This window comes from Drosophila busckii, chromosome 2R, assembly GCF_011750605.1.
Source record: "Drosophila busckii strain San Diego stock center, stock number 13000-0081.31 chromosome 2R, ASM1175060v1, whole genome shotgun sequence".
Taxonomy (NCBI): Eukaryota; Metazoa; Arthropoda; class Insecta; order Diptera; family Drosophilidae; genus Drosophila; species Drosophila busckii.
The window spans coordinates 8,186,421-8,203,248 of record NC_046605.1 but is presented as its reverse complement, the minus strand read 5'-3'; the positions used below and the strand labels follow the sequence as shown (position 1 = coordinate 8,203,248).

General features: G+C 38.4%; 2 protein-coding genes across 2 annotated transcripts; one reads left to right on the top strand and one right to left on the bottom strand.

Annotated features, from left to right (window-relative positions):
* Positions 1-59: 59 nt before the first annotated feature.
* LOC108597151 lies at positions 60-1,171 on the bottom strand. Its single transcript, XM_017983550.1, has 2 exons — positions 1,087-1,171; positions 60-1,025 (listed from the first exon to the last, which is right to left on the bottom strand). The coding sequence occupies exons 1-2, from the start codon at positions 1,118-1,120 to the stop codon at positions 175-177; spliced, it is 885 nt and encodes a 294-aa protein (XP_017839039.1). The 5' UTR covers positions 1,121-1,171; the 3' UTR covers positions 60-174.
* A 3,639-nt stretch (positions 1,172-4,810) lies between these two features.
* On the top strand, positions 4,811-6,148 carry LOC108595651 (kelch-like protein 18). Its single transcript, XM_017980925.2, has 2 exons — positions 4,811-5,749; positions 5,805-6,148. The coding sequence occupies exons 1-2, from the start codon at positions 4,863-4,865 to the stop codon at positions 6,049-6,051; spliced, it is 1,134 nt and encodes a 377-aa protein (XP_017836414.1). The 5' UTR covers positions 4,811-4,862; the 3' UTR covers positions 6,052-6,148.
* The last annotated feature ends 10,680 nt before the right edge of the window (positions 6,149-16,828 follow it).

The following is a 16,828-nucleotide window of genomic DNA, read 5'->3' as shown; positions in this document are numbered from 1 at the left end:
TATATATATAAATATAAACTCCCCCCAAAATAAAATATTTGTAATTTGTAAGTCATAAGTAACGTTTATGTGAATTTAATTAAAGAAAATTACAATACACACAGTATTCTAAAGCGTAAACGATTGATTAACTAATTATATTCTAAATCATGCCCGCCCATTGACCCGCTTTGGTTAGTTCACAACATCTATTTGAGTTTCCTCGGATTCGCGCCAATTGCGCTGCACCATCTCCACCAATTGCTTCCAGAAACGTGTGCGTCGCATATAGTTGGCCAAGCAAATAAGTATGAATCCCCAGGACAGACCCAAGTAATAGTCTCGTTGCCACACTTGTTGACTACTCAGTGGTCCTTCCAAGGCCTTTTTATAAAGCTCAGGGTCGATGTTCTTGACTTCCACAACTTGCACATTGGTGTGACGTCTCATAAAGCGCCGTATGCTCACCATTTCCGTAGATACTGGATCGTATTGTATCATTGGTCTGCCTTGATGGAAGACCATCAAAGTAGGTAGCGACACTATGCCAAACTCTGCGTTGAAGCGTGAGAACTTATACGCATCTATATAGGCCACAGGCATCGTTGGGAACATATGCGGCAATACATTTACTAAACTGGCCACATTGGCGCATTCCAAGCTAGTGGGTGAGCAGAAGTGTACAAGCACACAGCTTCCAGGCTCATGTCTCTTGGTCGCATTGCCAATGGGCTTGAGTAGATTAACAATATCCTGATTTGATGCCATGACAAGCAGCTGTGGGGTATCCTTTTCCTTCAATTCCTCCTCAGTTGGCTGCAAGCACTTGACCATAATGGGAGGCTTACGCGGTGCAGTTGACTGTTCCAGCTGCACCATATACTCATCTCCGAGCGCACACTGCTTATCAGCCAGGAGCACATAAGATTCGAAGCAATATACACATTGTCCACGTAAATTCAATGCAGGTTCTGTATTATTTTTGGGAATAAATCCAAAGAAATCCAAGGGACTCAGAAAAGCTGTGCTGTTCGTCGCAAACAGGGCTGCCAATAAAAATGCATTGTCACTTGCTTGAACGTATTAGCGTGTAGTTAAATTACTTACCTAATACTGAAATGAAATTTCCAATTACTCTCATTTTTGTCAATTTGTTGTTTACTGTCTGATAAGTTTTGTGTATTCTACATTTAACTTTTCGATAACGATAACATTCGTGCGACAGCAGAAGTGCTGTCATAAAAAAAGCCAAATCTCGCTGGAAATTAGCTAAGTTTGCAGCACTATTATTAGTATCATTAAAAATAAGTGTTGAATAAGTTTATTTTGGCTGTTACATTTCGAAATCAACGGTTGATAAAAAGCCATATTCTATTTAATTTAAATGATATCATGTTTTTTTTTGTCTCACTTTGTTTAAGTCGGTTGATAAGCACTCAACCATTGAGTTGAGTTATTGTATGTAAATTACTTAAATTTTTTGCCATAATAGTGCAAGCAGTGGCCAATAACTTTATGTGTTTGTCTTGAGCATTCTTGGCATTTTTGTTTAAAAGCTTGTATTCTGTTTTCTTTGAACTTTTAAAGCCGGCAGCATCAATTTATCATGTTGTAGTGGTGTCCATATAAGCGGAAGTTGTACTACAAGCAACAGCAGCGCTGCTCAGGGCATACCAGGCGTATGCGCAACAACAACAACAACAACAACAATTACAGCAACATGTGACCTTTTGCGGGCGCCTTTTTGGGGTTTCGGCTTTGGGAAGGAAGAATGTGCCACTGTATTTTCAACATTGTGCACACATTTCATTCATTGAGTGCATGTTGAGCATATTTACAACGAGTTACAAGCCAGTGACGACCCAAGAACTATGCTGCTAAAATGACACTTTATGCGCTTTTATGCGATTTTATGAGCAGCATTTATAAAACGCCAGTCATTGCCAGTCGTTGCTTTTAATAGTATGACTGAGTTGCGTAGATAATTATCTACTTGGCTGCTGCAGTCGCAAACAAATGAATTCAATTGAAAATTTCCTACTTTCTTGCGTAATGCGCGCGCCCAACTTATTTACAAACTCCACTCGAAGTCAACCAGTTTTGTGGGCTGCTGGCCAAATCGGATGCTCTCGGACTGTGGCAAGAGTTTGTTTCCAAATGCACAGTCGAAGTCCAAGCCGTCGAACTTTTTGCGGTGCAAAGGCATTCGATATGTGACGATGACAAGGACAAGGAGCACGACAACGAGGACAGAGGACAGTGCGTTGTGCTTTTCTTCAACTGATAAAGATAAGGCCCAAGGAGTTGAGTGCTGCTCTGTGTTGAGAGTCTTGACATAAAACTTTTGTGCAGGCAGCAGCATAGACAGCGTCTTTTATGCGGTTACCGCCAGTTACCGCCAGACTCGAGTTGGCTGGCCAGCATTTTGTGACAATTTATTTTCTATGCTTTGGCATTTGCTTTCAACAAATCGAAAACTATTAAATTGGGCTCTGTGCCAACCACACACAAATATTTCAAACGAAGTTGGCCCGAAACTTGAATACACTACGCGCTAAGCGAACTTGGTTTAAGTTGTGAGGTATTTGCAATTCGTTGTAACTACTTTTAAATTGCTTTTATTTTTATTTGAATTATTTTTCTTTTTTGGTTACTACGCTACGCTTTGGTTCGGTTTCTTACTTGGCTGACAGTCACGCGATTTGGCACATTTGATTTGGCTGCAACTTTTTCACCTTTCGCACAGACTTGCTGACAGCTCCAGCGACAGCTCCAAGTTAATTGCAAGGCGTGAAAGGCAAAGGGCCAAAGCCGTTTATAGCCGTCCATAGGCTCGCTCCCAGCACCAGGTAGCGATAATCATCGCCTAAGTAAAGCAACAATTTTCTGTTTGCTTGTCAAGCAAACAGGCATTGAGGCCCCAGTGGGACTTATCATTGCATCTGTAAATAGCAAGCTGATTTCAAAGTGTAAACAAAATGAATAGCAATATGGACGGCATATGGTCTATTGAGTGAAGTGACTGCGAGAGCGTGTACTAAACTAATTAAAAGTTTTTGGGTTCTAACCCCGTATGGTATTGCTTTTGACGTAAGCCGGCATCAATTGCGTATTGAAATCACGTAAATGTCAGCTAAATTTAATCAGCATAACATCAGAGTGCGGCTACTAAACAAAAATTAAATTTACCACACATAACCAAATAACGGCACATAAAACGACAAAGCGGCAAACGACAAAAAGAATCAAGGGAGCAAGCGAAGAAAGAAAAAAAATTTGCACACTAGCAGCTACGTGACTTTAATTTCTCACACTAAGCTGCAGTTTACACGTAACGTAACGTAACCGGACGCTGCCCTCTGCCACAAAGGTGTGTCGCTTTTTATGTATAATATGCCCTACGTATATGTACATATATGTGATTGTGTGTGTATGTTTTGGCTAGCTCTGCACAACTTTTAATCCCATGCAGTTCAGTCAATGTCGAACAAGCAACCACATGGCAAACTAACTAAGGAGCACACAGAAATGCCAAATGCTCTTTCCTTGAATATTTTTATTGCAAGTAAAGGCAATTTACTTGCTATAGTTTAGCTGCTTCTTATGTGTTATACACTAAACCTCAACATAGCAATGCATGTAAATATAGTTACCTATGTTTGTATGTTCGTTGTTCACTCCAATGACATTTCAGTTTTGTGGAACAGCAAAAGGAAAAAGCAAATAGTAAATAGAGCCAATAAAATTAATTGATTCTGAGGTTTTTCCATTTGTTCATTTTGATTTTTAGCCTCGTCAGTTGACCGCATTTGACTGACACTATTGGGCCAAAGCTTTTTAATCGGAATTTCATTTTCAAATTAAAGCAAATCGTATGAAAAGAGTTTACATTATTGATTAGCCTAAGCAACATTGTTTAGCTGCATATGGTTTATATATTTTCCTTGTTGTTTTGTCAAGCTCTAATGAGTCACGATTTTGTTGCCACCAAAAGCAAGTGACAATTTGAGGGGAGCTCCCTCCCTCGCCCACGCCTTAGTCATGGCTAAAGTTTAGTAGCCTGGTACGCCGATGGCATTATCAATTATGCGTTGGCAATGCCCGCATACCGTGTCCGTGTCCGAGTGCTGTAAACTCGGCAATTTATTTTCACCGGAAACTCAACATAAATCAAACTAATTTCTCCAGGGATTTTTGAACAAGTTTCGACGTGTCTCTCAGTCTCTCATTGCTGCGGCTGTGGCTGCTGCTACAGTCTGCCACTCTCTCTCTCTCTCTCTCTCTCTCTTTCTCTGTCTTATTGTGTGTCTGTATTGGCGTGCGCGCTGTTGTGGGCACGTGTTTGGGGCATAGCAAATTGAATTTGTCGCGCCATGTTGCATAATTTGGGGACCATTGTGCGTCTAATTGGCCAAAGCCAATGGCAGCTTCACACATACATATGTACATAAATAAAGGTACGTACCTACCATATATTGTATATCAAAAGCCAGACTGACGGATAAGTGATATAAGATTTAGAGACATGAGCTTATAGTATTTTGATTCACTTTGTCATTTTTATAAGCTGTGGCTGTTGTAAAAATTGTGTATCAGACAAGAGAATAATAAATAAAAATAGCAGCGCCCACAATTCTCTTTTAAATAATCGCAATCGAATAAATAACTTCAAAGATATTAAAGTTCTAGTTCGCAGCATTGGTTTTAAATATATTTTAAATACTTAGCACACTATTTTTTTTTATAAATAAATATTTTGAAGCCCGATAAGTTAGAGAGCAGAAACTGTTGATCATTAACTTTATATATTTTTATTTAATTATTAGCTTGTCAAATTTTTATTTCCTGATATACACAAATTTTTATAGTCTTCGTTTTAGAAAATGTCAAATGCGAATAGTGAAGTTTGTGTTGAGGTGCTGGCTCCAGAGCCGTGCATACCACGCCGTAGCTTGGCTTGCTATAAGGATGGACGCGAGCTGCTGAATTGGGAGATTAAGGAAAAGAAGCTGCAGTTGCGCAAAGCTGAAGCGCCGCTAACGCTGCTGTTAACGTCCTGGGAGCAGCAGGATGCCAATGATTTGACTTTATGCTTGGGCACTGAGCGCTGCAGCTGTAATCGGCTGCGTTGCTACTGCTATTCGCCATATGTGCTGCATGAGTGGAAGCTTGGGCAGCGTGAACTGCTGTTGCCGGAGCAGAGGCTGACAATGCGCGGTTTGCAGCTTGTGGCAGCTTGGATGTTGCAGCCAAACGCGCCACTGCAGCGTGAGCATATACTGGAGCTGCTGGCAGCCGCGCATGTGTTGCAGCTGGAGTATTTGGTGGCCAAGATTTGGTTTTGCTTGGACACGCCTCAGCAGTTCGAGGAGGAGCAGGCATTTTGGATAAGCTGCGAGGCGCGGCGCTTGGCGCACACGTTGCCCAACCCAGGCTTGCACTTGGCCATGCTGCAGCATATACGTTACTTCTTCCTAACGCTTGTGGCAAGCAAGCAATACGTAGAGCTGCCGCTTGAGCAAGTGCAGCAGCTGCTGGGCTCTGAGCATATAAAGGTCAACAGCGAGCAAGAGATTTTCTTTGCAGCGGTGCGTTGGCTTAATCACAATTGGCAGGCGCGTCTGGTGCACGCTCTGGCATTGCTGCAGAAGCTGCACTTGGATCTGCTGCCATACAAGCTGCTCAAGAATCTGCAGCGTGGCACAGTTGAGTCGCAGCTGAAGCCTTTAACTGAACTGCCAGAGCTTAAGCAGTCTATTAAGCAGATTTGGTGCGCACTTCATTTTAGCTTAACTTGTTATTATTTACTTTGCCTTTAACCACAGCCAACTAAACAAAGTGCTGCTCTTTGATGATGGCTCTCAGGCTTGTAAGCAGCTGTTCGCATTCTTTCGCATCAAGCAGTCGAAGCCACGTCCTTTCATCTATCATCATCTCGCTCAGTATCACAGGCGCTTGCCTGATGATGTGCAGCAGGACTTCAGCTACAGACAATTTCTTGCCTTTTTAGCCAAACTACAGCAGCTTGGCATTTATAACTGGCTGGCATTAAAGTCAGATCAGTGCGCATAGCTGCCGGGCACTTCCGTTTCCGCTACATCATGGAAATCAAATATTTTATTGATGCAGCTGAAAATTTGCAATATATGCATGTTTATTATGTTAATCTAGACAACTAATTTGTTTTATTTTTATTCAATTTAATATGCGTCGCTTTTAACACGTATTTAGTTGTGGAATTGTGATTTATACAAAAAGAAATCAAAAATAATAAACATTAGTTTGTATCATAGCAGTTGATAATAAAAATGTGTTCGCTTTTTTATGTATATTTGATATTATTAGTGTCAACACAATTGTCTAACAAAACAACACACATATTTATCTTTATCTAAATAAAGTGCAATTATCAATTGTTACAATTACGTGTTTAATAATTTAAATTTTACAGTCTATATGATTATTTTAATTGTATTTTGATGCTTAACAGTCTCATTGTGAGCATTTTTTTAAACATTTTTGTTTTATTTTTTAAAAAATGTCTAATGTGATTAACTAACTTTTTATAATTTTTATTTACCGCTGACTGTCATTAGCAGAGATTAAATAAATAAATATAAAAATTAAATAAAACTTTTTGAACAATACATTTTTATAAGTAAATGAATGAATAGCTTGAAAGCTTCACATGAGAGCCGCCAAATTATCCTATAGGGATAGCAATACAAGCTCAAACATTTTGCACAGCAATTTGTGTTTTTTGCTTAACTTAACATATAAACTTACTTAGCTCTACATTTAAACATATGTGCGCATGGCAATGCCTGTTCCTTGTATTTTTCAAAAACAATTTTCTCATCATCATCAGCAGCAGCAGAAAACTACAAAAATAAAAGCAAAAACAAAAACAAAAACATGTATTATAAGTGCAACCACAATGTCTACAACGTCATCGCGTTCGCCTGTTTTCGGTTTGGAAATGCCTCGCGGTGCTGCTAGTGCGCTTACCACACTAACCACCCAGCCACCCCCAACCGAGCCAGCCAGCCACCCAACAAGAACTGCTGCTGTACACCCAAGGCTGCCAATACACCTGCTGTTGTTAGCAAATTGAAAATGTTGTGCGGCAGCAGCTTGCTGATGAAATCTGTGTAGCGCCACAAACCCACACACACATAGACAATTGTTGCACTCTAATGATGTTGCAAACTAATACTTGCAACTACAGCAATATTTATGCATGTTAGAGGAAATTGTTTTTTAAAGCAGCAGCGCTTAGAAGCTGCAACGAATTTAAGCAAAAAAGTGTTAAAGACTCGAGTGCGAATGCGCTTGAATTTCATTTTGCAATTTGTGCTTGGGGTGCAATTCAGAGAATTTTCTTAATTCATCATTTTGCTTATTTTTGCATTTATTAAAAGCCTGAGACTGAGTCCGAGTCCCAGGCTATTGCACTTCAATTTGCTGCTGCTGCTGCTGCTCGCATAATAAATATCCAAATGAAATTGCGCGTATAACAATGCATTTCCGCTTGCCCCACACACACACATACACACACATAGTCGCATTGGTGTGGCTTCCGCTTGAGCATTTTTTCGCGGCCAGCATTCGATAAATATTCACACGCAGCAGCAGCGGCGCGTCCTAGGGGCGTAACTAACGCCTGTGCATTGCTAACTGTTGAAATTGTTGCCAGCTTTATGTTGTCATTCCATTAATTATCGTTCGTTATTTTAACTTTTAGCATAGAGCGGCGTTTTCTTTTTGTATGTGCGCTCTCTCTCTCTCTCTCTCTTTCACTCTATCTCTTCATTCGCTCATTGCTATTGTGCGGCGTCTGCAGTTTACAAATACTTCATAATATTTTTTTCTATAGTTTCTTTTTTTTTTTTGCTTTTTTTTTTGGTTGGCATTTTGCTGTACCAACGCCTTTTGTTTGCACATTAAATGGCGTCGGCGGCCATGTGCAATTGTTTCGTGTATCAATGTGTGTGTGCGTGTGTGTGTGTTGGTGTTGCTGGTCTGGGTAATGAATTACTAGCCACATGCTTTTTGTATGCGCACCCCGCCCGCTCGCGTCGCTATCTCGCAACAATGACATTGCAATTTTTAGCCAAAGTGAAAAATGTCAGGGACAGTCGTGCCACCAGCGTGCAAGCGGGCGTGAGGGGGGCACATGAAAGTGCAGACACGTCTACAGTTAACAACAAAAACACCGCCCATAGGCGCTGCGCTTATTAATTTGGCTTTAAAATTGCTCACAAATTTTAAGATGCCATTAAAGGCAACCTAAAGGGTTAATGCGGAGACTTTTAAAATAAATAATGAAAAATATATTAAAATTATAGATGGAATTGAACTTGAAATGCACAAAGGAATAAAGTGAAAACAAAACTTGTTTAAATGTGTTGTTAAGCTAGCAAGTTGCAGTTTTTTTTTTTGTTGTTAGTTTTTGTTTTGTCGGGAAGAAAATAAACGTATGTATAGTATGTATAAAACGCTGTACAGAGGAAAGCAAATCAAATTATATGATATTAATATATAATACAATTTTATTATAATAAATACTGAAAAAGCAACTTGTCTCAAAATAAATTGGTGTGTCACATTTAAACATTTATTGTTTGTTAAACATATTTGATTAAAATTTTGCAATCAAGTCTGTTGTTAATAAATCTTTGGGTTGGTAGCTTTGCGTAGTTCTAAATGGTTCCGGATATAAAACGAAGCAGTTTCTATCAGTTTCAGTTTTGGAGCATTAAGTCTGCACTCCACTTAAGTGTGGAATATATTATAAGCAAGTGTCTACTAAATTTGACATTGAGATTCTTAACATTACTACAATTAAGCCTTGGCTGCTTAGCAATGCATTCTAAACTGTACCTCAATTTGTTGTTGTGGCTACAGTTTTATATTTGTCACAATGCTGCCCGTCAAGGCAAGGCGTCTAATAAATCATTTTCCTATGCCCGCTTCACATTTAGAGCCTGCCAAGCTTAAGGCATGTGGGGAGAACAATGGAGTTGATAAATAATAAGCTACAAAAGCTGGCAGCAACAATCAGAGCTATCTGCTAGGGATATGTCTACATTTTGTTAAGCAGCAAAGCAAGCGGTACAAATTATCAACTTACATAAGATAACCTGATGTCCGTTGGGTCAAAGGTTAGTACGTTCTAAGTTTGTAGCTAGCAATAAAAGCAAACCTTTTCATTTATCAAAGCAGCCGACTGGCAGACAAGCCAACACATTAATTTAATTTGCCCATTTCAAATGCTCGGCAAACATCAGACAATGGGCCAACGGCGCACTCTCTCCAGCTCGCTATGTCGCTCTTTTTTCTGCTCTTCTATTTGTTCATTGCCTGTTGTTGCGTTGACATTTATCTTGATCGAACTGAGTGACACTTTTTGCACCGCACCAAATTCAATTTGCTTTATTGATAAGCCACACAATGGCAAAGCCAATACAACAAGCAAACAAACAACAATTGAGCAGCACTGCAAAAAAAAAAAAACAAAATAAAACTAAAGCTACATACACTAATTGTTCATTTTAACAAGTTTTTAATAACAAATTCATAAGCGTGCGCCAAAAAGTAGGCAACGAGTTTTTTGTATAACAATTTGGGACACAACAAAAAAAGAAAATTACTCAACAACATATTGATTACCTTTATCATTTTGTGGTCGGTGACATCTATCACACAGTGACTGTTAAAATTGATGGTACACTGTGGAATTTCGCAATAATTGCCTGACAAGCGATTGATGTTTTGTAGCCGGGCCAAGAGGCCTATCAATTATGAATTGGCAGCTTCATTATATTAAATCTGTTTGCTTGCGGGCTGTAGCTCTAAATATTCTCTAGCAATTTGCTGGCATATTAAACCGTTAAAGGATTGCAACTGTTTGTGCTGACTACAGTGAAGTCACGTCGAGCGCTGGCGCTGCTGCTGCCTGTCAGCGTTTTGTCTGACCCAGCATAGCCGCAGACATTTGAAGCGGTTGCTGCTGGTTGAGCTGCTAGACGTTGCGCAAATTGTTGGCCCAACACAAAGTTTATTTAATTTTTTTTCGTCTTTGCTGCTGCTGCTGCACACCCAAGGCACACCAACTTTTCTTTTTTTTTTTTGACTTTGTTGATTAAAACAAATTGCGCGCTGCTTTAACTGCGTCAGACATTCAACAAAGGCAAAGGCTGCTGCTGCAGCAGATACAGCCGACAAGATAGAACTATATAAACTGAGGCATGCCAGACAGCATGCCACAAGAGCACACAGCCAGCGGTTAGAGCTGGCCAAGACGTTCGCGCCAAAATTAAATTGCTTGCCAGACATAGCCCATAACATTGTTAAATTAATGATTAGAATAGCGGCGCATTGTTTGCGGAAACTCAACACTTTACTTTAAAATACCAAATTTTGTTTTATTTTTCACACTTGCTGCACTTGCTCTTGAGCAAACGCAATTTGTAGTGTATTAAGCTACAGACTTTATTCGATTAGCCGTGGCGCAGCAGCAACAGCAACAGCGCAATACGCAATTTGTTGAGTTGATTTTGTCTGCTGTGGGCCCCGAGCATGGAATTTGTTGGCAATTGTCATAACTTTAATGCAATTAACCCTTGCCAAGTGACCCAGGCGCCAGCGCTTATCGAGCACACAGCATCGCACACAGCTGAAAGCTGAAAGCAAGCAAAGATAGCAAATAAAGAGTTGAGTGACAGGCTCAGAGGCAAAGTGGAGAGTGAAGCGAAAAAAAAGCAAATACAGCCATAGAGTAAACCTAAATATTTAATTAGGATTATAACGAAGCGAGCTTATCGTTCCACACTTGCCATAGATACGAACCAGTCAAGGCAGACGCGCTTGCTAGGGGTCCTGCTCCTTCCTGCGACTGTTCGAAGCGGCATCAAAGTGACGAGGGAGCCCGGGCGAGCGACGAATGTCAAAGACTTTGCTGCCTGCGGGCATAACGTACCGCTGCCCCAGCTAGAGCTACAGCTCGCTCGCTCTCTAGTGCGTTTTTCGCTCTTGCCATTTCACTTTTCGTTGACTTAATTTAATTAATTTCCTTGCCCCAGAGGGTACGATTTGCCTGCTTGCCATGTTATCAGAGCGGCGGCTTTACTTTCCACGCGCTTCGCCTTTCACATTGCAACCAAACAAACGAATTGACTTCAGTCTCAGCCTCAGCAACCTACACAGTATGCATAGCATGCATATATATAAACACATATATGTCTATTGATGTGCGTTATAACGTTCAGTTGCCGCTCGCTCTGGCCGTGTGTAATATGCTGTAAATAATGTAAATCCAATACAATACAATACGCTGGCAAGCTATACGCTTTACACTTGTGGGTAAGCAGATTTTTAGTCAAACTATAGAAGCAACTGTGAATTTTAGTATAGCAAGATCTTCCGAGAAAACTGTCTAACAATATATTTTAATATAACTGCAATAGTTCTTTTATTCAAAACATTAATTGACTTGATTGATAATTGATAATGTGTCTTTTTTTCAACAGCTTAAGCTTCGCCTAAGTGCGCTTATCCGTCAGTTAAGCCTAAATGTATAAAATGTCACGCGGGAATATGTCTACTACTAGTTGATGTGTTCTATTTTCTATTTACTACTTCATTTCTTACTCAGCGTTATCAATCAGCGATTGATACTCATCATATTTCCATGTTACGCACGCATTTCAATTGTTGTTTTTATAAGCGTTTGAATATTTTGATGCTAAAATATATATTTAGCAAATTTAAAGCGGTTTGGTAGAAATGCTTTACTTGTTGATTAATTACTTTTAATAGCTATTGTCATCTATGTAAGTTTAGCTGGGTTGTCTGGAATAATCATTCACAGATCAAAATCCAACTCTCATACATAGATGATTAAAATTATAATAAATACTGTGCTAGTTTAATAAATAAAAGAAATGTTTTATCAATCAGAATATTAATTATTATGAGCTGCTGCTCTCCTCCTAAATTACAAAACTGGCTTCGCCCACAAACTTGAATCCCGATTAAAATTCTAGTAAATTGTAGTATAATAAAAAATAGTGTTCATGTTATGTTAATTAAGAAAGATCATTGTAAGTTTAATTTTTTACCAGTTGCTGCCCTTAAATTATATTCTTGCCATCTTCTGCTTTAATTGTTTGCTTTCGGTTGTAAACTTAATTGTTAGTGTATTCCAATCTTCGACTTCGAGTTAAAAATGTAATTTCAGCGCTTGCAACTGCATTAAATTCCCAACTCGTCTACGTCGTTGCGTAAATTCAGCTCATGCCATTTGCTCTTCCAGTGTCATATTCATTGAGTTTCCTTTTTTAAGTTTCATTTTGTACACACATTGAAGTAATGAAAATGCCTTGCAGAGAGCTGTGCGTTGTGAAAAGAAAAGGAAACTTATTGTGTTGTGTGTGCCTCTGGGGGGGTTGGGGGCTCTGGTGTTTCATCTTGGCTAAGAATTATGCAAACGTAACAAGTTTTCGACAATTTTAATGCTGGACAAATGTGATTAAAGTGCTCGGCGTAGTGGGTAGTTGGATATGTTGTTGGGCAGGCACTTCAAAATGCCAGAATGCAGAATGCCAAGTGGTTTTGAGCGGCTGACGGCGGCAATCAAATTAAACTTGAAGTGATTTTCAATTGGAAATTCTTGTGACGGTTCTGGTACACCGCAGCACACTTAAGTGTATTCAAATTAAACTGACGCAGACCAACAATCAGGCAAGAGCAACAGCAACAGCAGCAGCAGCATCAGCAGCCGTCAGACAGACAGCAGCAACAAAAACAAAGGCCAAACAGACAGTCAACGAGCAGCTCTCGCAGTGCCAACAAAATACGTATACGTAATACGTATACGCAGACAATGCCTTAATGCCAGCAACTAAACAAGCTCACAGTAGGGACAACGTTGTGGGCGTGGGCGTGGGCCAGTGGTTTGGCTTCTATGCCAAGTGACAGTCGTTTTAGTGGACATTTCGTTTATAATGTGATGTTGTTGCTGCTGCTTCAGCTTCTGCTGTAGTTATCTGTTTGTATATCTGTATTCCAAGTGGGGGGCTGTCAACGCAGCAACAGCAACAACAACAGCAACAGCACTCAGGCTATGGCCATGTACTTTTGCCACTGCGGTCGGTCCTTTGGCAACATTTAGCGCGTGTGCGCATTGCGCGGCTTTTGAGCTGCTGGTGATTAGATTGTCTGATACTTTAATAGGATTGTAAAAGCTCGCACACACACCAACACACACACATACATAAATTGGTCTATTTTTGTTACGTTGTGTGTGTGCGTATTGCGCTTTTCGAAAAGCAAATTTTAGACGCAAACAACTGCAGCAGCTTACAAATTGTTCAGCAACTGGGCCAACGCCATCTAGCGGTTGAGCTTGAAGAATTTCAAAAGCAATTTAAAGAAATTTAATTGGATTGTATACAATTGTTATTATGCAATAAATCTAAAGGTAACTATTTGAAGTAGTAGTACTAATAGTAAATACTAATATAAATGTATTTATTATTTTATTTATTTAAAGAAAAGAAAAAGATTACAAAAGATATTTAAAGTTAAATTTAAAAGTATTTAAAAATTGTTTTGGTTTTTAAATTTGATAAGCTTATAAGTGTTAAACAGACCCAACATTTGTTGCAAGGATTAAGAAAAATCCAACCCAGGCTGGGTTAGTGTTAATTATTAATCGTTAAGAAAGTTGAAATAAATGCTTATATAGGTTCTGCTTTAGTTCCTAATGTAATGCTTGTTGACCAAGTATATTATTACAATTAAATAAATATATTTTAAAGACTTTTCCTATGCAGTATTAGTCAGACGAATCAGAAGCTAATCTTTTTACACAAGTTTCGCAGACTGCAGCACTTTGCTTTTGCTTTATTATTTTCGTTCCTGATTTATTTCCCATTTATAGCAGCAATTTGACTGTTCGCCTTATTAATTATGCTATTGTGAATCGCCCTTCTATGCGCTTCTAAACAGCAATACTGCATTGAACTTATAGATTTAGGCATCAAATGACAAAATTGGACAAAATTGAAAATTTGTCAGCCTGCTAAGCGGCTTAAGAGCTTAAAATTCAATACAAATCGCAGGCAGAGCAACAGTGATCAACTAGTTTGAACTGCAAGCAATTAACAAGTTGCTGATTATTTAATTATAATGCACATACTGGATATGCATACATGTTGGCTGTGTAACAGTTTAAGGATTATGAATGCACAGGACTAAGCTGGCCCTAGGAAATCAAAATTAAAATCGCGTTATGTGCGCTTCACTTGACAATGCAGGCACAGCAGAAGTTCCATGCTCAGAAGAAAATGAAGGCAAAAAAACATTGGAAAATAGTCACAAAGGAGAAGAAGAACGAAGAATATGACCAAATGTACTGTCAGTACAGAGAATGTTCGGGGCAAGTTTATAAAACTCTGCCACCCTCTCACCCTCTCTCTCTCTCTTCCCGCTGACTTGCTTTTGATGCTGCTTAGTTGCCTGCACTTCGTTTTTGGCTTGGGGCATTAACCTCAAAATGCATTTGCTGCTGCTGCTGCTTTTGTGGGTGGCTGAGTTGGGTGGGTGGGTGGTTGGTTGCAACTGCAGCTGGAATATCAAACGAGAAAAACTGGCAGCCTGGCTGGCTGACTGGCTGACTGGCTGACTGGCATTAAGTGCCAGTAAAAATGAAAAGTTGCACGTTGCTGGGGCAGCAATTGTGGTTTCTAATTGTTTGGGGTATTTTACACTAACGATTGACCGCAACTATGCGCAGTAATTTGAACTTTTTAGTGCAGCAAAATTACACAAAACTAAAACTACAATCGATAGCTTAGGCTATTCAAAAATTCCAAAAACATAACAGTTTAAGCTACGCTATTCAACAAAATTAGGAGTTAAATTGAATCTGATTTGATACTGAGCTTCTTTGCTTTACTATATGCTTAATTTTGTATATTTATCAGAACTAATTTGAACTAATTGATGATAATTTTAATTTACTGTTGAGTGTACATACTCGACATTAAATAAATAAATAAATAGCAAACGCCTCATAGTTATTAAATTAAATAAATGCGCATATTGTTTCATTTGTAATTAGCAAGTTACTAATCAAAAGCAAATTTTTTCTCTTTAATTATTAAATATAGTTTCATTAACTTTATAGAAGCTCAAATTTTAATCGTATTTAACTTTTTATAATCAACAATAATATGGCACCAAACAATTTATGCAACAAATATTAAGCTGAATAAGTAATTGATTATATTTATTACACAAATATAATTTTTTTTTTTTATATACTGAATTTTATATATTTAAATAAAGTTGCTATAATATATTTCTTTGCAATTTGCAATTGTTTTCCGTTGACTGTGCATTGTCAACAAAAAGTGTAATAAACAATTTGTCTATTATTTTATATACGTTGAATAGTGCTTCCGGTTATTTTTATTGCTAATTGGTGTAGCATAAAATTTATGTTGAAATGAGACAATTATAATTTGCATGTTTTACAATGATTAGCTAAAATTCAAACTAATTAAAAATCTGTTATTTGAATTGTTTGTTAGCTTGCTGTGATTAAAGCATTCAAAACATAAATTTTTGTTTGCAGCTTGTGCTTTCGTTCTTTTTCTTATCAGCATTTGATATTCTGAGCGAGAGCGCACTGATAGTTGCTGAGAGGCTATAAATTAGCGATTGACAGAGAGAGAGAGACAGCATGAGCATAAATAATTTAAGCTCTTTTACTTGTGATTTCTTATTTTATTTTGTTAAGCTGCTGTTAGAGTTAATTAGTTAGTTGATTGCTCAGTCAGCAGAGTAACTTCTAATTGTTGCTTTAATTTATTTTCGAATTTTAAATATATATAGCTACTATAGTTAAGCCTTCACTGCCTTTTGGTACCAACAGCTTTAGGTTGGGCAGCAAAAAATGCAATTCGAATATGTTTAAATTTTTTTTTGAAGCGCCCTTTTGATAAAACAAAAGCCTGGCAATGTGACAATGAGTTAAATTAAAGTGCTTTTTGATCATTTTTTATGCGCTTTCCTTCTGGCCATGTGGCTATGGTAAATAGCATGTGCTTAGCGACAGCTTCGAGTTTATTAAAAAAAACCGCACACATACACATGCAAAATTAATGCGAGTAAAAATGAAAAATGCGTTGTCAGCCAGCGCATAAAATGAATTGTTGGGCAATGTCGATGTAAAATGCGCTTATGTACATATATATAGCATAGTATATGTTAGGCTTACTTAATGCAGATTTATGATTTTAATAAAAAAGCACACACACACACCCACACTCATACACACACATTAAGCCGCAAAGTGTTGAGCGCATTAAGCAAACGATTTTTCTTTGGATCTTTTACTGTTGCTAAGTAAATTGTTTGTTAGTCAGGCGAGTGTAAGGCAGGCAGGTCTATGACAATAAATTTTAGACAACATTAAACAGCTAAATTAAAGTGGATTTAAGCAAAAGTTAAATGTGCTGAGACGCATAAAGTAAAAAAATAAAATGAATTTTATAACACGCTGATTAAGTGTGAATGAAAGTAGCGTAGCTTAAATATCATTCATCATTATTTAAATATGACAAATAGTTCACATTTCAATGCTTTAATTAAAGCTCAAGCAGCTTAAATTTCCCAAAGAGTTGCAGCTGCATTTAGAATTAAATTTCTTTAAGCAAAGCGCCGACAGGTCAAGTGTCGAGATTGAAATGAAAATGGCATGCGGTGCTCCCTGGGGGCCGATTGCAATGGCAGCCGAAAGCCAAAGCCAAAGCCGGAAATGTGACACGTTGTAGTTGGC

Excerpts from the sequence above, each read along its gene's own strand:
- LOC108597151 (XM_017983550.1), bottom strand. The coding sequence starts at position 1,120 with ATGAGAGTAATTGGAAATTTCATTTCAGTATTAG. Across the intron at positions 1,026-1,086 it reads AAATTTCATTTCAGTATTAG|CCCTGTTTGCGACGAACAGC; the intron begins GTAAGTAATTTA and ends TTTTATTGGCAG.
- LOC108595651 (XM_017980925.2), top strand. The coding sequence starts at position 4,863 with ATGTCAAATGCGAATAGTGAAGTTTGTGTTGAGGTGCTGGCTCCAGAG. Across the intron at positions 5,750-5,804 it reads CAGTCTATTAAGCAGATTTG|CCAACTAAACAAAGTGCTGC; the intron begins GTGCGCACTTCA and ends CTTTAACCACAG.